This window comes from Equus przewalskii, chromosome 13 (assembly GCF_037783145.1).
Source record: "Equus przewalskii isolate Varuska chromosome 13, EquPr2, whole genome shotgun sequence".
Taxonomy (NCBI): domain Eukaryota; kingdom Metazoa; phylum Chordata; class Mammalia; order Perissodactyla; family Equidae; genus Equus; species Equus przewalskii.
Window position 1 is genome coordinate 42,260,550 of NC_091843.1, and position 26,264 is coordinate 42,286,813.

Sequence of the window (26,264 nt, forward strand, 5' to 3'; positions counted from 1 at the left end):
AGGCCTCCCTGTCCAACAGCTGCCCAGTAGACCACACGTAGCGCAGGTGGAAGTGGGATATGGGGTTTCATACCAGAGCTAGGTTTGGGGAATGTTTGGTGTTTCTAAGCCAGAAGCAAAGAGATGGTCCATACCACACCCAGTAATGATCTAAAATGTGAGCTTTTGAGTACAATGAAGTACACAAAATTTGGAGGGGCCTGTCCACCAGGATGGGATTGCTCCACTGACTGGCCGCCTCCAATTCTGAACAGCAAGAGTGGTGGTTCCACCTGCTGGGCACCAAGGAGAGCGGAGCAAGATGGGCTCCGAAGCCTGGCTTTGGTGGTGGGCTCAGCCCAGCCCAGACTCTGGCCCTGCTGTACTCCCCTACTCGTCCCCAGCATCCACAGAAGCTTCTGCACTGGCCTCTTGGCCTCTACTTTCTCCTCACTTCTCCACCCCTGATTCATCCAGTTGACTTGCCAGACTCTCTATCTATGTTATCAAGGCACCTAGGTACTTTCATACTTTGTGGATCTGCCTCATCGGCCAGCCCCTGCCCTTCGGTCATGATCAGGGCCCATGCTGTGCTCTGTATCCTCTCCATCTAAGCTCTGAAATGCTCTCAGTTCCACATGGGCCAGTGATCTCATTCTTCCAACCTGCAAGAGGCGATTCCTCCCTCAGCCCCTCTGCTGTGTTCCCGCTCTTGGTATGGAATGACCTCCTCTCTACCTGTCCAACTCTTCTATCTTGGAGTTTCAGATGGAGCCTGGCTTCCTCCATGCAGCCACCCTGAGGACTCTCACTTTCAGTGTTCTCCCTCTTCATCCAGTGCCCATGGCACAAGGCCTTGGCAACATACAGCCAGAACCACGTCCTGTCTTGTCCTGCAGTCTGATGACTTCCTGGAGGTCATGCTGGACCCTATCATCTCACAGCTGCTGCTTCTTCCTTTCCCTACACTCCAATCAACCTAGCACAGGGCCGAGAACAAGTCTGTTGATGTCTTGGGATTTTGTTATGTTTTGTTTTGTTTTTGGATTTTCTGAGTATAGAGAAAACATTCTGAAACAACGTATAAATAATCTATACTTCCTGTCTCTGGGAGCCCAGATAGGGATTTGTGGGTTGCTGCTGCCCCCTAGTGAATACCAGACAGAAGACATCCTGCCAGTGGGCTCCACGGGGCACAGGGCCACACTCACCACCAGAGCAAGGCACACAGCACCCCTGGCACAGTCAGCGCCAGCAGCAGCATCCGCCAGTCTCTGATGAAGTAAGCAAACAGTGGCAGCAGCATGTAGCCAAATGCATAAAATATGCACACTCCTAATGTAGAGAATATAATACGAACTGACTTGCCAAGAATTTCTGTTCCTGTTCAAAACAAGGGAGGAGTCATGTTAGCATTTTATTTCCTTATTAATCTTCTATTGTATGATTTTCAATACACAGATAGGAAGACTGCCAGAATTATGTCTAAGTTTCCAAGCCCTAGGGAGGGACAGGATTCTGAACTCAGTCCAGTCTGCCCATCTGCTGGGGGTGCCTCATGGTGGCCTCTCAGGCCCCTCGGCGACAGTTCTGTCATGAAAATTTCATCACTTCCTGAAATCGCAAGCTAAAGATGCCTTGTTAGGCCCCCACATTTAATCCTCACATGAGGAAGAATTCATTAAAGGGGAAGCCATTACTGAGGCCGCACATGCTGACTATTACCCGTTAAGGAAAAAATATTGTATTAAATGTGAAGAGAAAGAAATAATCCTTTCAACAATACAACCCAAGGAACCCAAAGACCAATAAGAGAGATTTAGATTTCTCCAAACTGTGAGACTGGCAACTTTTCAGTAAGAACAGGCCAAACCCCTGCAGTGTGTACTCTGAATTAAAACCCAGAAGGTCACGTGACTAAAGCCCACTCGTCTCAATTCATTCCTGCCAGTCAATTTCATTAGCCACGATGCTTTGCACAAGAGGCAGTTTTCTTCCTTGGTGAACATGCCAATCATGGCCCTTGCTTTTTGCATCATGCCTCCCTCTCTCCTTAGCTACCTCAGCCCTGGGCAGTGGCAGGCCCTTCTTTTAATGGGTGATTTTGGGTGAGTTCTAGTAAAATGGCCATCAAGTACTAATGAGACCAAGGTGCCACACCTCAGAGGCCAGAATAGAACTGGAATTCAGCAGTCAGCCTATTGTGCTGCTGGGGATCCAAGGCTGGGCGGGCTCCGTTTCCCTGCCTACAAGTTGGGTTCATCAAGAAGCCCTGGTGGGTGTTGCCAGAGACCACTTCCCTTTGAGGGACAGCACAGCTGTCTCCAGAAAGTGGGTGGTGGGATGACGGTGAAACATAGGATCAAGTACTCAACTCCAACTTGAAGGCCATACCCAGGACAAATGCTGCCACATAGTTGGAGATCTGGCCCATGCCTACAAGGACAAACAGCACAGTGAACATCTCGAAGTTCTTTGAGAAGACCTGCAGGAAGCTGAAGCCTGTCTGCATGCCCATGGTCACAAATAGCACGTTCTTCCGACCAAACCTGGGAAGGAAAGGAGAGTGACAGAGAACCAGCTGGGAGAAGGTGGCAGGAATGGGCTCCACTGAGAGGGGCTTTCCCCAGAACCACCCAGGGAGAGGTCATGGACAGTAATGCCAGGGCACGTGGGGCAGAGACAGTCCTGGTCTCCCACTCTCTGTGTTGTTACTCCCCCATCCCACTCCCCAGGATCAATGTGCAGCTTTGGCACCAGGACTGCCCAAAAGGCAGTGCCAGAAATACGATAATAATTGCAAGGGATTGAAAGACATTCATTATGCTTAAATCTGTACCTCCATAAAGTATTTTTAAAAAAGAAACTTTACTTTGGAGGATGATGGAGAAACAATTCATTATAAATGAAAACTGGTAAATAAAGGGAAAGAAACATTTATCCTGACTTTCCTATTAAACTATTTGAACAGTAACCAATAATAGATGAGGGGAAGTATCATTTTATAAAAGTATTCCAACTAATAAATGAAAAAGAAATGATAAAATTAGAACATCACCATTTTACAATCCCAAACGAATGAACAGATATGGACATTATGTTTCAATGACTGCTAACACCATAAAAAGAGACAACTGAACATTGCATGACTCCTACAGTCTTGACAAAGGGACTGAACTCAAATCTGATGAAGTCTCTAGATCCAGCTGCTAATTTGCAAGAAATGCAGAGAAAGGAGGAATATGCTGAACTGCACCACGAGTATGCAATCAGCAAAGTCGAGACTGGGAAATTCTACAGGTGGAACAGCCCAGGGTTCTCCAAAAGATAAACTATAAAGTAAAGAAAGGGATGGAGAGAGAATCCCTAGATTAAAGTAGACTAAAAGACACCTCAAATTTTTAAGTGTAGAAGACTAAATTTGTTTTTAAGGATGCACATTTGGATGATAAAACTACAAAAAACCCACAAAGAAGAGATTATTATGAAAGTCAGGCTAGTGTTACTTATGGGGGAGAGAGGCTGTTGTATTTGGGGTGGGACTCACGGATGGGGCTTTCTGGTGGCCAGCAAAGTTCTATTTCTTGACTTGGTGGTAGTTACAAGGTTATTTCCTCAGGATAATTCATTAAGTCACACATTTGTTCTGTGTGGTTTTCTGTATCTGTGTTCATTTTAAAATTTTAAAAAATGTTGGGTCTTTTTTTGGTTTGTTTGGTTTTAAACACAGTACCACAAACAGAGAGGAACAAGTCAACCTAGTTCATTCAACCTAACAGATTCAGCTTGAGTCAGGGCTGGCTAACTCCTATTTTCATTCAATGAATGTTTATTTGAACATCTATTATATACTAGGCACCAGGGATATATATGAATAAAAAAGACACTGTTTCTGCCCTCAAGGAGCTTATGATCTATAGTTGGTGAGACAGATGGTAATCTCAGTTAATCAAACAACCAGACTACTGCATGTACAATTACACACTGCAACAAGTGCCCTGCAAGATCAGCACCCAGGTCCACAAGGGACACAACAAAGGAACCTACTCTGGACTGCGGACGTGGGCATTCAGGGAAGGTCTCCCTGAGGATGGGACACTGAGATGAGGCCCAAAGGAAAAGGAGTTGCTGACAAGGGGTAGGATGGGATAAGAACGAAGCTTTCAATGATACTCACAGTACAGTGGAGGAGACCAACATTAATCATTAATCATATGATAACACCTCTTATTTAACAACTTCTGATAGGTGCTGTGAAGGAACCAGGTAATGTAAACCAGGGACCCTAAGTTAGCCTGCACGGTCAAGGAAGGCCATGGGGGTCGGGGGAGATGGGATGAGGAATGCTCCAGACTCTGAAAAGAGCACACACATCTGTGGCTGGAGGGGGCATGATGAACACAAGGGGCCAGGTGGCTGGCATCAGCTGTTCAATAAAAGATTACAGAGGTGGGCAGGAGCCAAACTCACAAGGCCTTGCAGTCATGTTAAACAGTCTGGTGTGTCTTCTCACTGCAACAGTCTTTTATTATTTTTTTTTTTTTGGTGCTACTGGCATCTAGTTGGTAGAGGCCACAGATGTTCTAAGCATCCTAAAATGCCCAGCATAGGCCCCTACGACAAAGAATTCTCTGGCTCAAAATGTCAAGAGCGCCAAGCTTGAGAAACCCCGGTCTGGAAGGAGACTCTGACACCCCCTGCATTGTTCTCTAACAAGAGCGCCCTACCTGCCAAACAAGAGCTGGCCCCTTACTACTACAGGCAGACAGGTGTAATCTCTACCCCTCCTCTCCCTTCCCAAGGGCTCCCTGGGTTGGCAGGGACAAGAAAGACCCAAGAACTCTTACATAGCACCAGTCCTCGGCAGTCCAGGGTCAGGGGCCAGAAACACTCACTTTTAAAGTCTGTCAACAAAATATCAAACACACACATCCTACAAAAACCAGAAAATTCAATCTACTTCTTCCCAGGGTTGTGCCTCTCTTGTAATTCATGCACATAAAAGTAACTCAATAATGTCAGATAAAATGCTTTGACAACCCAGGATTATATTAATTGCTCTTGAATTTCAGGCTTACTCATATGCCAGAAAGAAGGCTCATAAAGCTCTGTCCTATATAAAAAGTTACTGTCAATATCCAAGGCAATTTGAGAGCATGAATTTACTGTTCTTAGGTCATTTGTTTGGTTTAGGTTTTCGAACTGGCTTTCTTAGAAGTAGTAATGAGATCAGAAACTCCATCCCACAGAGCCCTGGGCCTCCCATGGGGGTGCAGGCAAGCCTGAGGGTGGTGTTGGGAGCTGAAGGCAGGGGCTGTAGCCAGAATAGCCACTCATTCAGCTATTTCATTTACTGAACTCACATGATCCTACTTAAAAGAAGAAGTCTGCTAACAACATTTTTTTCAAAGGTTTAAAAAAGACTGTACAAGCCCTTTGGAAGACTCAGTCCTCAACGTACTCATTAATTTTGTTTCTTTTGTTTCCTTAGAGCAGATCTTTTGGAACTTAAACACTTTCTTCAGGTAATCATAGCATTACATGGTAATCAGGTTCTTAGGCTAGCCCACAAACATCTACCTAACCCATGGCACAGCTGACCCAGAAAAACGCATTGAGTTTCAACTCTGAACTTTGGGTACCTCCTCCTTGTTCTTTATATCAAGGTAATTCCTCTGAGTCTCAGCTGCCACTCAACCCCATGAGAAGGGATTTCCCACCATCCCACAGGGGGCCTCTAAGCTAAGTCCTGGGCACTCCCTCTTCCCACTCTACACTCTCCCCAGGCAATCTCATCCACATTTGGGGGTTTGATGAGGGTTCTATGAACTGACAATTCCCAAATGTGTCTCTCCAACCCAAACCTCTCATGGAGCAGCATATTCATATATCCAACATACTCAATTTCTCCACTGAGGAGTCTCATAGTCTCCCCACATTTAGTATGTTCAAATTGAACTCAACATCTCCTACAACCACAGTCCTCCTCCAGAGTTCTTTGTCTTAGAGAAGGGTGTTGTCATCTACCCGGCTTTGCAGGCCAGAAATCTTCCCCTCCCCAGTTCACACACCCAACCATGGCCAAGTCCTGTTGCTTTTACTTCCTACTAATCCTCCCCATTTCTACCACCCTCAGCGTAGTCCAAGCCACCATCATTTGTGATAACTAAACTGATCTCTCCATAGCCCCTCTTGCTTCCTTTCAATCCTTTCTCCATTAAGTTATCAAATAATCTTTTTTAATGCAAATCCGATTGTGTCACACTCTTGCTCTAAAAAACTCACAACAGCTCCCCACTACTCTGTGACTAAAGTCCAAACTCCTGTCATCTGCTAAGCCCGGCCTGCTCTTCTGCTCGGGTCTCTGTCTGCCTCACTGCTTCATCTCTATACCACTCTCCACACCTCTACCACAGAGGACATTCTTCCAGTTCCTAAAGTGTGCTATGCCTCTTCTTGAGTCTAGGGTTAAGTACATACCGCTCTCTCTGCCCAGAATGCTCTTTCCTCCCTACCCCTTTAGCTGGCTAATTTCTACTCATCTTTCAACCTCTCAGGGTAGCCTCTCCTGGCCTCCTCTGTCAAACTCTGTTAGCATCCTGCATTTCTCCTCTGTATCACTTATCACCACAAAAGATAACAAGCACTTCCCTCAATTAGTTGTTTAATACATCTGCCTTGCTAGAAGAAAAGTTCTAGAAGAGCAGGGCCCTAGAACAGTAGTCCACACAAAACAGAGGAACAAGACTCTCTGGGCCCAAATCTGAGCTCTGCCACTTGCCAGCTGTGTGACTCTGGGCAAGTCATTTAACTCCTCTGGGTTTCATTTTCCCCATCTGTAAAATGAGAATAATAATACTTCCTAATCTTAGGGTTATGAAGATTAAATTATTATTATTATTATTTTTAAAAATTTGTACAGTGCTTATAAGAGTGTCTGGCACATATTAGGTTCTATGTGTTTGTTAAATACATAAGTAATCAACTGATGCTTGCTGCTAGATTAAGGATCTGGGGAAGCAAAGGCCTTTCCCGCAAAGGGGCAAGTCTCTCAGGCTCATCTAGAGCTGTCAATCAGTGGTCATGGCCTACTTAGCTCTTTAATGCTCACTGTGACTGCGTAGGAATTTGTCCCTTGTTTTAATCGCTAGATGACACTCAGGAAAAGACAAATCTACTGAGAAATGCACATATTTCTCATGAGGAAAGACTTGTCAGGTAAAGACAATAATCCCCACAGATGTAAACATTCCAAAATATCACCCCGAGTTCATGCCACAGGATGAAATGGCTTTGTTCTTAAGGTGGGATGACATACTTATCCTGAACTTCTCTATTAGAGACCCCAAGCAGCTGGGAGGATGCTGGGCCTTCTCTCCACTGGGTGACCCAGTGTGGCCAAGGCCACTCTTCTCTCCACCAGCCTCTCCACAGACCCTGAAGCTCCTCTGAGAACTTCACGGAAACTATGGACCTTTCGCTAGAAAAATGCTCATATACGATCTCTAAAACTTCGCATATAATTTGCATCAAGAGTTGACAAACTCCTTAGCCATGAATGGACTTGAGTTAAAAGCCTTGGAATTACACAAATAATCTGCTTATGGGTCAAAACAACAAACTTCCTGCTTGTTGTGAAGTAAGTGCCATAGCCATAGGCCTCTTAGCTAAGGGGCATCAGCCTTGTAGACACAAGAGTTCTGCCTATCACACCGCTACTGACCAGTGAGATCTCCTCATCTTGCTGAGAGGGCAATGGTTTTGGGAATACAGCAGCAGGCACCCATGGTACCGCCTAAAGATCTACAATACAGTTTATGTACATGTGTGTGGTGTCCACCTCTTCCATGCTCAGGGACATGAAAGAGTCATGCTCACCCAGGAAAGCCAGCCAGGCTGGTGCAGAAGTGACTCACGGCATATTTCCTGGTCAAGTGGATCATGGATACACTCAGCTCAGGGTATTGTGCTCAGGAAGAATTAGGGAGAGGAGGTTGTTGGTTCTCTTTACTTGGAATGGAGTCTATACTATAGATGTGGCTTCCCCTTCTTTTAAAACACAAGACTCTACGCTGGGAGAACACCGCCTTCTAAAGTCAAGTACCAGGCACATACATGCTGCTGGCATGGTGCTGGGGTCCCCTAAAGCTGCAGAAGATAGACACCCACCTTACCTGTCTGAAAGCTGTCCCGAAATGAAGGAGCCCACCAGCACACCCACGAAAAACAAGGAGATGGTGAGCGGGGCCTTCCAGTCGTCCTCACACACCAGGTTCCACTGCAAGAGAAACAAAGGGATGTATCACTCACTTCTTTGTTAAATGTTTTAAATTTAAGGCTTCTTGGAAGATGAAATCAGAACATCCTCCACCCCTGCAAGCTGTTGCCTTACTGCATGAGTGTGTGAGCTCATTTAGGCAGGCGACGGCTCATCTGGGCAGTGAGGCAGAGGGCAGCTTCCCCTCGCAAGGAGAGTGGGCTCCCTCCCCATCCTGTTTTTCATAGCTTTCAGCACTATTGCTTTGCTACCAATTTGAGGAGGGGAGACAGGCAGGCAGCAAGTACTCTGCCCAGGTGCCAACCCAGAAGGCAAGGCCTCTCACGGCTGCTTCTAAGAATCTGAGCAGAGCCCAGGGCGGTGGACACGGTAGGGCACCCTTTCAGTGCGTTTCAGCCATTGGCAGGGATGGCAGAGGAGTGGTTCTGAAGCAGAGCTCTGGGGCTCCCAGAGTTAAGGCTTCCAGCAAAGGACGGAGGCCAGAGGGCCTGGGATGCACCATCTGGATCTGTTCTTCAGCTCTGCTCAAGCCTCCACCCTGAGTCAAGGACTCCTGGGCCCCTCCGGTGACATTTAGAGCTGGGATCCCTGATGCTGTACCAACAACACTAGGTCCAGTTACAGCCAAGAGCTCTGAGCTGGGAGTCAAGAAACTGGGTTTTAGTTTCTTTTTCTTCTTTTTTTTAAGGTATGCTTTTTTGACGAAAAAGAATGGCTCTGAGCTAACATCTATTGCCAATCTTCCTCTTTTTTTCCCCCCGCCCCAAAGCCCCAGCACACAGTTGTATATCCTAGTGGTAGATGCCTCTAGTTCTTCTGTGTGGGATGCTGCCACAGCATGGCTTGATGAGCGGTGTGTAGGTCCGCACCCAGGATCCGAACCAGCAGACCCTGGGCCACCAAAGCAGAGCGCGCGAACTTAACCACTTGGCCATGGGGCCAGCCCCAGGGTTTTAGCTTCTAATTCTACTGTTAACTGGTTATCCAACCTCAGACAAGATTCCTCCCCTCCCATTGTGCCTTAATTTCCCCATTTGTAAAACAGGGATTGGGGTAGGGAACAGGCTGCACTGCTTGAGTGTCCCAGTACCCAATGGGTGGTTCCATCTACAGTTACCATGAAAAGAGGTCTGTGGGCATGGGGAAGCAGCTGAGCACTCAGACGTGAGATTGCCCCAGCCTAACAAGGAGCCAAAAGAAGGAAGAAAAGCCAAAACAGGAAGTTTGGTGGTTCCCAGAAAAATGTTTTCCCAGAACAGAGAGACGGTGCTCTGTGGTAACCAAGAAGGCCACCCTCCAGGGAATTTAGACCCTTGCTTGCCTGGCAACAGGCTACTGGCCTGCCCTCCATGGCTCCAGCCTGCTGGCCTGCCCTCCATGGCTCCAGCCTGCTGGCCTGCTCTCCATGGCACCAGGCTGCTGGCCTGCCCTCCATAGCTACAGGCTGCTGGCCTGCCCTGCTGGTTCCCCAGTAACAAACAGAGGCGGGGGAGAGTGTTGCTTCCAAGAACAAAGCATCTCTTCCAGGCCAGTGACAGAGGGAAAAACAAGTCTGCCTCTCTGCTCTGGTAGGCAGTGTGTGCACACAGCCTCCAGGCACCTCAGAGGGGTCAGAGGGCAGCCCTCAGGAGGGACTTAAAGAACAACCCCCCTGCAGCTGATAAGGATCACTCAGTCACACAGCTGGCTCTCCACTCTGGAATAAGCATGGCACCTTGGATGGGCTGAGAATGGGTTGATGATCCCCACTCCAAGGAAGAGTTGGGGGTCTCTAACTCCTAAATCTAGAGGAAGTCCAGACTAGCAGGAGGCAAGAATATCGGAGCACCAAGGTCTGAGCTCAGGCTACAGCACCCTTCCCACCTCCGCAGCTTCGGTGGTGCTAGCATCCAGATACCTTCTCTCTTCTAGGAGGCTGAGTGCTCCCAGGGCAGCCCCAATCCAGACATGGCTGCTGAAGTCAGTATGGGAGAGGCAGGGGAATTGCAGCTTAGGGACTCAGTGATGGGGTGCCAGCCTCTGCGTGTTAGGCAGAGCTCCAGAGGCTAGATTATGGCTATTGCTGCTCTTGAATATGATAGGATCTATTCCCAGCTAGCATGCACTACTTTTGTAACAAGAGAGATGAAAAAATGAGTAAGGGGTCAGTAGCTGTATGTCAACAGGTCTTTCTCAAGGGGTGGGCACTGATATAGCTGAGCTAGACCAGAAATCCATAGGGGTGTCTGCAGTGAGTTCTGGGATTGTAGCTCCCCCGCCCCCCATCAGTTCTCCTAATATAGGCTTCTAGAGAATTCTGGGCTGGTAAGGCCAGGTGCTACTTGAAACCAGGTCAGAGTATGCTCTGCAGGCGATAGGTAACTGTAACACTCATCTTGAAATAAGGCCTTGGAGCGTCTCTCTAGCTCCTACCACCTCACCCCCGCCACTTGATCCAGCCTGTCCTTACCCTGGGCAAGTGTATAGCTCCCTCTGGGCTTTCTATCCACCACTGCCAGTTCTTAGCAATTCTCAGGGCCTGGCTCTGGGTCCTCCAAAAGCAAACATAGGTTAACACTTCCTTCCTACTGGCCATAAGGGCCTGTGAGTAGGCTCAGGAAAGGTAATAGGTCTCAACAAATGAACACAAAGGTATGCACGGATTAGGTCCTCCCAAGCCAGCCCATCCACTTTCCTGTCAACCACCAGATGGATGGCAGTGGGCTCCAAGACTTGGTCTGAATCCTCCTTAGGAGGGGTGGGATGAGAAGCCCATAGAGTCCAGGCTATGTACCCCAGGCATGCTGTGTTTACAAAAGAATCCTATACTGAGCTCCTGGCTCCCCAGCCATGACTAACGCAGCCACAGACCAGCTCTCTGATGCCTCCACTTGGTACGTGGGATGGGCTATACTGCCTGATGATAACAGGTATCAATGTTGGAACTAAATGTGTGTGTTTAAGCTTCAGGTTATGCGACCAGCATTATTACCCCTCAGGTGGGTGAGCTATGAGAGCAGGTGCAACCTGGAAAAATCTGGGAGCAACTCTGGCAAGGGGCCTAGACTTGCCATCCTTCCTGGTCAGAGGTGTGCCTTTCTAGTGGTGATGGTTTCATGGATATACACACACACACACACACATGCATAAAAGCTTTTCAAATTGCACACTTTAGTTACGTGCAGTTTATTTTATGTCATTTACACCTCAGTAAAACTACTAAACATTTTTAAGGAGAGAGAGAATTGTGTCTCTTGTATGCACCATGTAATTGGTGCTGCTTCTCAGTCATGGGAAGGAGAGAGATGATGTGGTTCCCTGGCACTAAATGTTCTTACCTGCGAGTTGGCTGGAAAGGAAAAGAGACAGGGTCTGTGCCCTTAGGGCAGAAGCTCTTCCCAGAGATGTACCTAGCCTGACCACATCAACGGTCAAACACTCTGGTAAGCACAACCTGTTACCGAATGCCATGTATTCCTACACACAGTTCATCCTGTCCCCTGTTGCAATTACTGGCAGATCCTCGCCCCAAGGCTGTCAGGAAAAGGAGAAATATTTGCTACCAAATCCTCTAAGATGGCTGGCAGTGCCCTACAAAAGAGAGGCTCGGCAGCTGTTTGGTACACAGGTGAGTGAGTTGATGAATAAAAGGGCTGTTCACCTTTACCACCACAGTAACCCGTGGGCTTGGCCACCCAAAGCCCAGATGAACCCTGAACTTCAGTCTCTAGAAATGACTATTTCCTTCACTCTCACCCCCTTCCTTGTGTCACCTGTCAGAACTTTGACCCAAGGTGTCAGTTGTCAGCTGGCTAGAGAGGGGCTTACCCTGACCACTCATGGCCAGATGAGTCGCCTATGACTGTGCATGCACAGGCGCCCTCAGGGACCCCAGCAAGTGGCTTCTCTGGCTTGCCATGAGCTGCAAAGGCAGGGATAAAGGTCTGAGCTTCCCCTGAGTGTGAGAAGTCAGTAAAGGCATAGCAGTGAGGCACAAGTTCCAGGTCTGTCTGGTCTCTCCACTCCAGAGTCAGCCGGGGCCCCACCTCCTAGGCTGATGTGGCTTTTCCTTCAAGTGGGCTCTGCTCGTGGATAACAGTGGGGGCTCTCCTATTTTCCAAGACTATCTGTGCATGAGATAAGGCTGATAGAAAAGCTAGTCCACAGAAAGAAGCTTCCCAGGACAACAGGGAGTGAGTCAGAACTGCCAAGGGCTGGGGCAAGGGCCTTCTGGGAAGCAGAGACAGGCAGGGAACAAGGAGATGCAGAGGGCTGCCAGGTCTTAGCTGAAGAGATCCCAACTCACGGGTGTCAGAAGAGCTAGGAATTTCTAAAGGAGTCTTTCTGGCTGCAGGCTGGGCTATGGAGACACTAAAAAGCAGGTGGCCCAGGCAGCCTGAGAAATCACCCAGGTTTCCAGAGAAAGACCAGCCTAGAAGCATGTGGACCACCAACTATTACTGAAACACGAGAGAACAACCTCTTTCACCTCGTAGTGTCCCCTTCTTTCTGCCACTCCCAATGCCTTGTTGCACATCTACATAGAGGAAGCTCCAGTCCATGGGGTGAGGGATTACATTTTCTTTAAAATATTTCAGTCAGGGGCTGGCCCAGTGGCATAATGGTTAAGTTCATGCGCTCTGCTTCGGCAGCCTAGGGTTTGCAGGTTTGGATCCCGGGCGTGGACCTACACACTACTCATCAAACCATACTGTGGTGGCATCCCTCATACAAAATAGAGGAAGATGGGCATGAATGTTAGCTCAGGGCCAATCTTCCTCAGCAAAAAGAATAAGATTGGCAACAGATGTTAGCTCAGGGCCAGTCTTCCCCAAAAACAACAAAAACATATTTCAGTCAATGCTTTTTGACCACCCCCAAGTTTCCCTTCTATGAATTAAACTGTCCTTTTCTTCTTCAGTTCTCAAACTTTAGAGAAGATTTCTTAAATTATTCATTAATCCATTCAACAAAAATTTTCCTGAGCATCTCCCTCTATATCCAGCATCATGTCAGGACTTGAAGGAGAGGCAAAGATGTAAATCGACCACAAAGTTTAGTACCGCACGTACATCCTCTAACTTCAACGAAGAACAATCAAACAGGAGACCTGAGGTTTTCATCTTCTGCTGGAAAACATGAATAGGAATTCAATACCAGTATACTTACAAAGACCTCTATGTAAGATTTGGGGCAGAAGCCAGGCTTGGAGATATTTAGCAGGCACAGGACTAGCTGCAGTAGTCAGCAAGCCAAGTCTGGGTTGAAAGAAAATGGGCCTTAGAAAAATGGGGCCATCAGAATGTTAATGCAACAGCTCCCAACAGTGACTGTTCCTCTGAGAGGAATAAGCAGCCTTGAATTTAAAGTCAAGCATTCCAGCATCCCAAAACAAAGGGCTAAGTAATGTATTAATCTTGCCTCCTGGCAGACTAACAACCGGTAAGTAGGTGAAAGGACACACAACTCTTACAAAACTGCTGAAACAGCTCAGTAAATAGGCTAACTATAAGAAAGGAAGGCTGACATTGGCAGCAACATAGCTCAAGGACACTTCTGGCACAGCCGGCCTTTAGCAGCCCATCAGTGCTACCACCTCTCTCAGCCGAAGGCAGGGTCGGGGCAGTGAAGCAAGAGCAAAGGAGGAGAGTAAGCCGAGGGACCCCAGGGGTCAAGGTAAAAGCCAAAGAGATGCTACGAGCTTCTTCTGACTTCACTGCCTCTCCTTTCTGTCAGCAGCCAGAAGCAGAATTTGCAGGGACTCCTGTGTCATGGAATATGACTTCCCCTCTGTGGCCTCTGACTACAACCTGAGGGACAACCTCTGCTTTCACAGCTCTCACTGGCTTCCAGACTTGCTTGTGAAGCTAGGACCGAGGACTTGTGATGACTAAAAGTTTTGATTCTCCGTGGATTCTTGGGCCACAAAGCACAGTCAGCCACCTCCATTCAGTGCCTCTTTTGTCAAGTAACAATGCCTCAGGGCACTGGAATGATGTCACTAGCTGAGAGATCCCAGTGGGGCTCAGGTCACACTCCTAGTACATATATGTGGAGTGCAGATGCAGATGCTGGGGACATCAAATGTCCAAACACATAGAGAACACACACACACCTGAGTCTCTTGGGGCAGCTCTCAGACTCCCTTGACAGGTGACAACCACCAGAAGCAACAGACACGGGGCTTCCAGAACCCCCATAAGCCCCTTTGAGGATCCAGCAGGGTTTGATGCTGTACCTGGACCTGTGCATCCTCCCCCACAGCCTCCTCCCAGTGAACTCTGGACTCCTGCTACGTTGATTCTTGCTATTCCAACTTTGCCTCTGGAACTTCAGCGCACTATTCTGCTGAGATGAACATTCCAGACTTACTGAGAGGCCTCCAGGAAGCCTTCCCTAATCTTCGAATCCCTGATCCTGACACTCGGTGAACCTGGGTGACCCGGTGCCTATCAAGGAGGGCTCTTTTCATTGCCCTGCTTGCTCAGTTCTGCTGAGACTCCAGCGAGTTAAGAGTGCCAGGGACTGAGTAAGCTGCAAAGCACATTCACATCCATTCATTAACATCAAGTAACACATCCAGCCCTAATGACTGCGGGGTCACCAGGAGACAGACAAAGCTACCCAAAAGGAAAATCCAAGGGGTTGGGGAATGAGAAAGTTTTCCCGCCACTCCCTATGAACCAAGGTTGTATGCTTTAACTAAATCTGGCCAACAACGTTGCCTCAGATTACTCTAAAATATCCAGGTCAACAAGTTACCCTGAACAGATCTTCAGATGCACAGATCCTAAAAGGCTGACAACTGACCATGAGCAAAAGGTAAACAATTCCTTACAGGGCATGACCAGACTGTCATGGGTGGGTGGGGAAGGAGTAACTGGAGAAAGAAGCAAGAGACAGTTTCATACACATGATTCCTTTAACTTTAAAAATTCAAGAAAGAAGAGGAATGTTTCCTCTCTCTGAACAGATGTCAAGAGGCTGCAGGAAAAAAACGATGACAGCTCCTTGCCCCAAGCTCTTGCTCTGCTCAACACTCCCACCCCCATCTAGTGGAAGTCTTGGACCACTCAGAGCACTACCAGAGGCCGCTAGGGTCTTCTTGGCTCCCTCTCCAAGGTGGCCATAGGACAGGCGGCCAGCCTGACACTCATGCCATGAGGAGCATGATCTGGCTGGAAGTCACCTTGCAAACTGTTCCCAAGCCACCTGGCTGGAGGATGCCCATCACCAGTGTGTAGTGTGTTGGGCGAAAGGGAGTGACAACATCCAGCGCCCACCTTGGGGCGGGGTGGTTAGCGCGCGAGCTCAAAGACTGCAAAGGTCCTCTCCATGTCCCGGTCCCCGGTCCTGGCGCGGGGCTGGTACCCACCTCGGTCACGATGGTGGACAGGTAGATGTCCTGGCTGAACTCCCAGCCATCCAGGCAGCTCTCCTGCTCCAGCTGCTCCAGGTCCACATCGCGCCCCGGCTCCAGCCCGAGCGCCGAGAAGTTGGCGATCGCCTGGAGCCGGTAGCGGCGGCAGCTGTGCGGCACCTCGCGGCCGTCCTGCAGCCGCAGCGGGATACTGTGGTTGCGCCACGCGCTGCTCAGGTTCGCGGTGTCCGGCACCCGGCAGCGGTGCTCCGGGGCCGCCGTCAGGAACACGGCCGACAGGCCGTTGAAGCCGTTGGGGATGATGCTGGCGCTGAGCAGGAAAAAAATGAGGCGCTGGAAGGGCCCCCACTCGCCCAGGAAGGCGGTCACCTCGTCGTAGTCCCGCATGCCGCCCTCGGCTGTCTGCGGCGCGCGGCCAGGGGTCGGAGGACGCGGCGGCGCGCGGGGGTGGGGCGCGGCGGACGAGTGCGCGTGCGCGCGGGCCCCACCGAGGGGCCAGGCGAGGGGAGGCCCGGAGGACGGCCTGCCGACAGAGCAGGCTCGCGACCTCCTGCTGCCGCAGCGACCGGCCTTACATAGGGCGCGAGGCCGGGACGGGCTCTGGGCCTGAGCCGCAAGGCCCGCCCCGCCGGCTCGCAGTGCGGCGCGGACGGGGGCGGAGCTGGGCCGCACGTGACGGCGGGGGGCGGCCGGCCTGGGGCCGCCGCTCGCCCCGGTGCCGGGCTGGGCGGCCCCAGCGTGGAGGGTACGGCCGAGAGAGCCATGCAGCGGCTTAGAAAGGCAGCGAGGCCCGTGGCCTCGGCGTCTGAGGCCGAGCTCGTAGCCCCAGCGCGGAGCCGGGGGAGGGGAGGGGACGGGAGGGGAGGGCCAGCGGGCAGCGAGGCTCAGGTACTGAAAATACCGCCCCCCAGCTTTTTGCCGAGGCCTACAGGCGACAGTGACTAGCCCGGGTCTCACTGCTAGTTCGCGGCCCTTGACACGCCCACCCTTATAAGAGTGGAAGGCATTATTTTGAAACCGGAACCCGTTAACTACCCCAATGCAGAGGCAGAAAGCAATGATTTTTGATTCCAGTCCAAATGTCCTTTCTATATTTTGGCCTCTACCAAGCCCTTTTGTTGTCCTTTAACTTGTTCAAACAAATGTAAAAATTTAACTTCAAGATTATTGTTGATCCCAGCCTCGGATTAAATGTTCCCCTCAGATTAGTTATTTCTGTTTAGCCTTAACTCAAGAGTTGACTGGTAAAAAAAAAAAAAAAGCAGGTAGGTGATTCTAAACCTGCACTGTCGTATCGAATAAGTAGCTACATTCGTAATTTAAAATTTTCTATTTTAAAATAAAAATATAGCAAATAAAAATCTAGGACACCCAGTTAAATTAGTTAAAATTTGAATTTCAGATAAACAATGAATAATTTTATAGTATTAAAACATATGCAGGAATATAGGAAATTCAAATGTAACTGGGCATCCTGTATTTTATCTGGCAGGAAGATATTAAAAACATTGAAAAACAAAAAGAAATGAGTGAAATTAATTTTAATAATATGCTTATTTAAACTGATAAGAACAGATACTACACTTCATCTTAGCCAAAAGGCCGAGAAGCGATAATAATATGTTTATTTAATCCGATGTATCCAAATCATTATCATTTCATGATGTAATCAATATAGAAATTGAGATTTTACATTCTTATATGAAAAAGCATTGATCTTACACTTTTTAAATTTTCATACTAAATCTTAAGAATCCAGTGTGTCTTTTATAACACATTTCAATTCAGATTAGCCACACTTGAAGCGCACAGTACCCACATGTAGCTGGTGTTCGACAGCACTGTTCTAAGGCCTTTAAGTATTAGGGCTGCTAAATTTAACATTGCAGCATATTCCTTTTTACAATAATAGTGGCTTAGTGATAGAAAGAGAACTACATGTACATTTTTAAATGTTATCTGTTGGATAAACACTATTTAATAGCGATTATATTCTAAATTGAAAATAAAAATAGAGAAGGGACAGCTAACCTTGCCAGCATGTTTTACTCCAGGAAATATAAACGTTTCCATAAAGCACAGTAAATTTTTTAAAAATTAAGATAAAAATGTTAACACAGGTATTAGTCTTTTGTTGATACTTACTGTTCAATATTCCTGCCTCCTGGACATGGCTGGCTATGCCTTCAGAAGTGTACTTAATCCTCTCTAACATCTTTTCTAAAGTAACAGTCCTTTTCTGGAACTAACTGAAAAGGAAAACCAAGCTTCTTGAAAATAAATTTGTTTCTTGTATTGATTATCAAAATTGTTTTAATATTTCAAAATAAATGAAAGCTTCTATGAGAAGAATACTGACTTGTGTCTAGACCAAATAAGGGGAAAAAGTCTTAATTTAAGAAATATCAGTTGGGCATCAGATAACACTCCTGGAACGATTTGAATAGGCTACCACAGCAGTTGTAAATCTTAAGAAAACAAACCCTTAGTCATAGTTGGCTTGTCCATGTGCACAAAGCAAAGAACAACCTGGGCCAGTGTCTTCCAGTTTTAGGTGAGGCAATGATGACTATCTGAATGTTAGCTATTTTTTAAATTGCACCTTTTGAAAGAGCACTTGAACTCAGAAACTGGGAGAATCAGTTACCTGAAGCCCTTTAACCCTCAAGATTCTGAATTAGGATGTTTCTATTTTATAAATAGAGAAAATAAAACTGATTTATATGGCAGATAGCAGATTCAGGGATAGAATCCTAGATTAAATGGATTAATATGCTAGCAGATGTGGCGGCTGGTCTCTAAGAAAGCATCCACTGATCCCTGCCTCTGGTATTCGTATCCTGGCGGAGGCCACTCCTGCTATGTACCAAGATTGGTCTGTGTGACCAGTAGCATACAGCAGAAGTGATGTTTCATCACCTCAGTGATTACATTTAAAAGATTTCCATCTCGAATATCCTCCCTCTCTCTGTCTTTGGGAGAAGCAAGCAACCATGTTGTAAGCAGCCCTTTGAGAGGCCCAGGTGGCAAGGAATGAAAACTCCTGCCAAAAGCTAATGAGAAACTGAGGCCCTCTGACCGCCATGTGAGTGAACTTAGCGGCAACTTAGCATAAGTTGCATGTTTAGAGGACTGCAGCCCCAGCCAACAGCTTAACTGTAACCTCGTGAGAGACCCTGAGCCAGAACCACCCAGCTAACTGGCTCCCAGATTCCTGACCCTCAAACTGTGAGAGAGAATAAATGTTTGCTGTTTTAAGATGCTAAATTTTGGAGTAACTTGCTATGCAGCAATAAATAACTAATACATAGATTATTAAGCAATATGTTGAATTAAAGAAGAATAAACATCTATAACTCCTTGATTTATTTTACCCCTACTCAACAGGATAGAATTTTACGGATGAACTTTATAATTACTTCCATGCTAAGAGACAATTAGTATACAGGTTAAGAGCATAGCCTCCGGTCAGGGTGGAAAGACCGGTGTTCAATTGCTGACTCCTTCAAGTCCTAGCTTGTGAGCTTGGGCAAGTATTTAAAGCTTTCCAAACCTTCATCTCCCAGATGGCAGTGCTTAGCTCAGTGTCTAGCAGACATTAAGTGTAAAATAAATATTAGCTATAATTATTAGTTTTATTTTGATTATCGATACAGAGGGAGCACCACCTGTGTTCTCCATAGATTTGGACATGTCTGTGGGTTATGTGGGCTGGACCAGTCAGCACTGACTTGCCTGAGGAGGGGGAAGCCTCCAAAGAAAGAGCTCCTCCTTTGGGAAAAGAGTAGAGTCCAGGCTTAGTCCAACACAATAGCTTCAGTGTCAGAGTGGAGGATGATTCAGAGGGTCTGTCCGGCCTCTGCTGTTGATTCCCACAGATTGTGTACAGATTTTAGGGAAAAGCACCTCGAGTAAAATCTGAAATAGCTATTTTTGCCAAGATCTCTGTGAGACAATATTTGCCTTGGCCTCAGAACATCAGAGTATGACGCAAGAGAGGAGGAACAGGAGTCTATCCACCTCATCAGACAGCATCCCAAGTGGCATGTCATCACCCGTGCACATTAGCACTTTGGGCACAGTAGAGCAGCTGCAGCTGAGCTTGGCACAGCAGGACTTCAGTTGTCAGTGGGTATGCAGCACTTTTGTGCTGTTCTCCAGGTGTGCACTGCAGACACATCTCAAAAGAAATGACAGAGAAGTGTACATTCATGAGCCCAACTGTGGTTGGAGTTTTCACTTTGAAGGAGATAGGGGCTGCACAAATGGAAGGGCCAGAGAAATCATATTTGTACTGTTATACGATCCTGCATTTTAACCCCAGTCTATTTTGGGCTGGACTGATAGGTACCTAACTATGAAGAGAACAGGCCTTGAAGCATTCTGCAGACTAGAAAAATTATATAATCAGATCCTGTTAACAATTTTTTAAGGACTTGGATGTCCAGACTTTTTCTTTGAATGAGTGTAATTTCTAAAGTGAAAACTGACAATTTGGCTTTAAGAGATACAGGACAGTTTTAAAAGTCCAGATGTATAATTATGTACTGCCACAAACTTGAGTAGCAATAGGAATGTAAACTCATTCCCTTCAGGGTATACCTGCATAAAATGAGATGTGAAATATGCTACTTTCATTTTAAAGACTAGTGACTACCTTCTAGAATAGATGGAAAAGATATTGGTGATGGCTAACGTTAAAAATACAAGTTTCCCCAAAAGGCTTTTATGTATATACATGACATAGAAGGAAAATTGGATCATTAATGTTATTTCTTCATTCATTCAACAAATATTTGAAATGGCCGTTATGTGCCCAAAACTGTTCTGGATTTTGGAAGTTGGGGAAAGAAACAAGATACCTGTTCTCACTGAGCTTACATTTTAGTTGGGGGATGGTGAAGCTGACCATAACCTTGTGAAAAGAAATATGAATTTCAAATAGTGGTAAATGCCAAGAAGAGACAAAAGAGGATGGTGATATAAAGAGTGACAATCAGTGAGTGCCTACTTTAGATTTAAAGGTGAGTGAATACTTTTCTGAGAAGGTGATAGCTGAAATGCAAGGAATGAGAAGGAACCCGTCATGTGAAGATCTGAGAAGGGAGTGTACCAAGCAGAGGAGCAGCAAGTGCAAAGGCTTTGAGGTAAGGGCATGCGCTTGGTGTGTTTGAGCAAGAGGGAAGACCAGCGTGACTGGAACATAGTGACCAAGGAGGATAGTGGTGGGACATATGGTCAGAGATGTTGGTCGGAGGCCAGGTTATATACGGAAACCAGATCATCTAGAGCCTTGTAGACAGTGGCAAGGAGTTTGGATTTTACTCTAGGTGCAACGAGAAACTATCAGAGTATTTTTAAGCAGAGAAAGGATAAGGTGTGAGTTCTATCATAAAAAGAGCACTCTGGCTGCTCTGTGGGAAATTGACTGTGGAGAACAAGCATGAAAACAGGCCGACTGGTTAGGAAGCTTTTGCAGCATCACAGGCAAGTAGACTAATATCTGTGGAAGAGATAAATGGAATGGATGGATTCAGAATATATTTTGGAAGTGTCAGGCAGGGAAAACCCCTTTCTGCCCTTTTTGTGTTCTTATGGCTGGACTAATAGTAAAATTTACATAAGACCAGACTAACAGGAGAAAAACCCAGTTTAATACATACGTATTGGAGATCATAGAGAAATGATGCTTGGAAAGCTAACAAAGCAGGCAGTACATATATCTTTTACACAAAGAAACAATAAATTTGTGAGGAATGACAGGACAAAAAAACCTTAGATTTGAGGTCCCTAATTAAGGAGGAACTGAAGCAGAGTTTAGGCTTGAGGTGGTAAATTAGCAAGGTTTGTTTCTGCAGGCTTCTCGGCCCTGAATCCCTAGCTCTGCTGATAAGGACACAGGCAGAGTACCCTTCACATGGGAGATGTATTTCCTGCTTTCAGGGGGAACAGAGACAGGAGGGTCAGAATGCCTTTTTTGCTTCTCTAGTAACTTTAATTCAAAATAATCAATATGCTATTGTAGGATATTTTGGGGTGGCCTGCCTTGGGCCCCAACAAAAGCAAAAGGTAATATGACTTACTATTGGATATGGGCACCAGGGAAGGAAATTAAAGGTGACTCCTGGATTTTTGACCTGAGCAACTTGGTGCCAGTTTTTGGAATGAGGAAATTGGGTGGGATGGGAGTTTGGGAAATTAAGAGTTTTACTTTAAAAAAATTTTATTGTGGTAAAATACACATAATATAAAATTTATCATCTTAACCATTGTTTAAGCGTACAGTTTGGTGGCAATAAGTATATTCTCATTGTTGTACAACCAGCACCACCATCCATCTCTAGAACTCTTTTCATCTCGTAAAACTGAAACTCTGTACCCATTAAAAACTAACTCCCCATTCCCTCCTCCTCCCAGGCCCTAACAACCACCCTTCTACTTTCTTTCTCTATGAATTTGACCACTTTAGGTTCCTCGTGTGATTGGAATCATACAGTATTTGTCCTTTTGTGACTGACTATTTCGCTAAGCATAAAATCCTCAAAGTTCATCTCTGCCACAGGCTGAATAATATCCCATTTTAAGGCTGAATAATATTCCACTGTATATATTGATGAAAATAATAAGAATAATAAGTTTCACATATTGAGATATATGGAGAAGCCATTCTGGTTTAAACCTGATTTGGCCTAAAACTTGTTTTTCCCAGAGCAGTCTGACTTATGGCCCACCAAACGTGCATTGTACATCTGCTTCAAGCATTATCCCAAAGCAAAGAATGCACTCTTTAAAGATAGGGATGAATGTCTCCCTTTCTCTGATGCCAATATCAGTACTTTTTGAAGATAAGCTTTTTTCCCCAGAAAAACAAGGTCAAGTACCTGCTGTGAGCATGCTAACCTGCAGCAAAACATCTCCTTGTGACTGAGAAAAAAAAATGTATTCCTGTCATGCTTGATGTATGTTCTTTGTTCTGAAATGGTGTATAGCCATGCTGTAAACCACACTTCTCCAGGGTGCTTTCTTCCCTGGTGGAGATTACACTTCCAGGCTAGTCCTTAGCTTGGCTCAGATAAATCTCACCTCATCTTTCTAATGTACAGATTGCTTATTGTTTATTTGCATTGTCAATGTATACTACAGTTTGTTTTTTCCATTCATCTGTCAATGGACACTTGGGTTGCTTCCATCTTTTGGCTATTTTGAATAACGTTGCTATGAACATGGGTGCACAAATCTCTCTTCAAGTCCCTGCTTTCAGTTCTCTTGGGTATATACCCAGAAGTGGAATTGCTGGATCCAATGGTAATTCAATTTTTAATTTTTGAGGATCCGCCATACTGTTTTCCATAGGGACTGCACGAACTTGCATTCCCACTAACAGTGCACAAGGGTTCCAATTTCTCTGCATCTTCAACAACACTTATTCTTTTCTTTTCTTTTTTTTTTTTATAGCAGCCATCCTAATGGGTGTGAGGTGATATCTCATTGTGGCTTTGGTTTGTATTTCCCTGATGATTAGTGATGTTGAGCAGCATTTCATGTGATTATTGGCCATTTGTATATTTTCTTTGGAGAAATGTCTATTCAAGTCCTTTGTCCATTTTTAAATTAGGTTGTTTGTTTTTCGTTGTTATTGAGTTGTAGGAGTTCTTTATATATTCTGGATATTAACCTCTTATCAGATAAATGATTTTGAAATATTTTATCCCGAATGGTTGCCTTTTTACTCTGTCGATTGTGTCCTTTTATGCACAGAACTTTTAAGTTTTGATGTAGTCTAATTTATCTATTTTTTGCCTGTACAAGGGTTTTATTTTTAATATAAAAATAAATGTATCCTTAAATATATAAATATTTTAAACTTATATTTAAATATAAGTTTGGAGACCTTTGGATATATGAGTCTGAAGGTCATAGGTAAGGTCAGAATGAGGTATAAACTAGGGAGTTGTCCACATATGGATGGTATAAAGCTACGGGTCTGGATGAGATCACCCGAGAGAAGATATGTAGGAACACATAGGTCTCCTTATGGGATACAGTTATCCTGGAGCAAGATTCCACTGGAAACTATCAGGAGGTTTTGACTGAATTAAATTTGGATAATATAAATTATAGGCTATCTTAATTTTCTGAGCTAGATGCCAGGTTAGGGTGGAAATTAGAAAGTTCTGGGCAAGTTTCAATCCTCTCTGCTATTGTATTATTACAATAATAACACTAACAATAGCCCATGACATCATTTAATCCTCACAAGAGCTCTATGAGATAGGTATTTTTATTGTTCTATTCTCACTTTCAGAGAAACTGAAGAGAAGTTAAGTAATTTGCTTATAGTTGTTATAGTTAGTATGTAGCAGGTCCAAATGAGAACACAGTGGATCTGCCTCCAAGCCTACACTCTTAATTATTAATGCCACCTCTCATTATCCTGAAAAATGAAATCTAGCCCTCAGCCCTTACCAAAGAGAGCATTTGGTCTCCTTAGGTTTCACGTAACCACAGTCAGGTCTTTGTGGTGTTGAATGGTCCCAGAGAGATGGTGCTCCTAGGTTGACCTGCAGTCTCTTCTTTTGAACACTCTGGATCTTAACACTGTGCTAGGTTCTTATACACCCCAAATAAAGAAGAAGAAGGTAGATGGACATAGCATACTAGGACCAACAGAAGTTGTCTTTATTGTTTTCACTCCCTCTTTTCTTCAATCTAGATACTATGGTCCTTAGCTTCAGCCAATCTCAGTTCCTCTATTGTCTTGTCATTCTGCTCACCTGTACCGCAAAGCCTCACATCCAGCCATTTGTGCATTTCATTCCTACCCTCGGACATAGGAGAAAATCATACAACTATGTGAATTGGTATTTCTACAAATTTACATTTCCAGTCACAGCTGGACCCTCAACCCACTTGTCACTCTCCCAACCCACATGTTCCTCCAACCCATCAATGATCCCCCTTCTCTCCTGTATCTTAATTCAGCAGCTTGGATTGAGAGCAAAGAATAAATGGTTTGACTTATCTCAGGCTTAGATTTTACAAGATGAGTAAACCAAAGAACAGGGTAGTGGCATGAGTGAATTAGGGGATCATGAGGTATAAACTAAAACGGAAAGGAAATGATGTCAAGGTCAGAGCTGAAAGGTTGTGAGGAAAACAAAAGGCCCTGGAATGAGATGGAGTTATTGTGACTGACGATGGGATCCAAAGGTGTCCTTGGCAGGGAGGGACTGAAGTACAGGTTAAGGGTCAGTGTTATGAAGCTGAGATGTAAGGTTACTCATCCTCCTGAGCACAAAAGTCATCAGTACCTCAGGCTGGGTTCCAGAGAGCTCACGGAATGTGGATAAGCAACGGGGCAGGTTGTTGGTAACAGCAACCAGAAATACACAGCACAAACCTTGAAGGAGGCGTTTCATATATGTGAAGGTGAAGGAGTTACAGTTTGGAAATGGCAATGGGTATGAAGAAGATGCTGAGCTCTTACGTGGCTCTGGAGTTCATAGGAAGTAGAAAATGAGCAGCCTCCATTTGAGACACAAGACCACGAGGGAGGTGGAGTGCTCAGAGGGGAAGGCAGGTCTATGCCAAGGTGAGGATGTGGAGAGAGTGACCAGGGATATACTTGAAGGAGGAGAGTTGTTTGTCCCCAATGGAATGGGGGTTTCAGAGGATGCAGTAGCAGGGAAGGCAACATGGGAGGGTGAGATGGTGGGCTGTGCAGGGGCAGGGAGCACAGATGGGAGTTAGGATGAGAGTATTTGACAAGAAGAATTAAATTTGCAGTGTTGGAGAAAGAGGTCTCAAGGTTCTCACAATCAGGTTTCAGACTCTTCTGTGCCAACACAAGGGCAGTGGGTGAGAGTTCAAATCCTTATAATTTTTCACAACCCATTCAATGATCTGTTAAATATAGCTTTGGTGATAAGGTGATTTGCCTCAGCAGAACAAGTGTGGCTTGGTCTAAATCAGGGTAAAGGTGACTGCTGCTCAAGCAGAGTGGGAGGAGAGATAAGAAAATGCCCACGTCTGGAAGGGAGAAAGTGACTTTGACCTGGGTTTCTGCCCCATAGAACCCAGCCCCAGTTCAGGGCACTCGGCTGGTTGCTGAGGCCACAAAGGTAGGAGTTCATAATCTGGCTAGACTGAGCCCACTGAGAACAAGAATTTCGCTTTCTTAATGTTCTTCATGTTTGCTTCCCAAAACTTCGTACTTAGTTGACACTCAATAAAAGTTTTTATTTTTTAACTTCTTTATGAATATAAAAGTAATATATGTTATTTATAAAACATTTATAAAGTAAGGAAAACTACAGAAAACAAACTAAAACGGAAGTCATCTATAATCTCTCATGTAAACATACCTACTGTTAATAACGTAAGGTATTTCCTTCTAGTTTTTTTTCATGCCTTTTAAACATAATTTATTCATGCATGCATTCATTATTTGGTTAATACTGTTGTATACTGTTTTTTAAAATTTGCATTACATCACAAGCATTTTATCATGTTATTAAAAGTAATTCTTAATAATAGCCGAATAATATTCTTTTGTAAGGACACACCATTATTTATTTAACTATTTCCATACTTAGTTTTTTTTTATTGTGGCAAAGAAACCACATCACATTAAATTTTACCATCTTA

General features: G+C 45.5%; 1 protein-coding gene and 1 pseudogene across 2 annotated transcripts in view; both read right to left on the reverse strand.

Annotated features, from left to right (window-relative positions):
• The window catches only part of SLC22A5 (solute carrier family 22 member 5), a 24,995-nt gene extending 8,709 nt beyond the window's left edge, over positions 1–16,286 (reverse strand). The window contains exons 1-4 of one of the 2 annotated variants that reach the window (XM_070571102.1): positions 15,612–16,286; positions 8,154–8,257; positions 2,374–2,528; positions 1,191–1,362 (exon numbers count right to left, since the gene is read on the reverse strand). In XM_070571102.1, the coding sequence (XP_070427203.1) occupies positions 1,191–1,362; positions 2,374–2,528; positions 8,154–8,257; positions 15,612–16,004 (824 nt within the window). In that variant the 5' untranslated portion in view covers positions 16,005–16,286. The remainder of the gene's footprint in view (positions 1–1,190; positions 1,363–2,373; positions 2,529–8,153; positions 8,258–15,611) is intronic. The other variant, XM_070571104.1, reaches the window with a different exon arrangement.
• Positions 16,287–17,141: 855 nt separating this feature from the next.
• Positions 17,142–17,231, reverse strand: LOC139075428 (U2 spliceosomal RNA; annotated as a pseudogene).
• Positions 17,232–26,264: the final 9,033 nt, after the last annotated feature.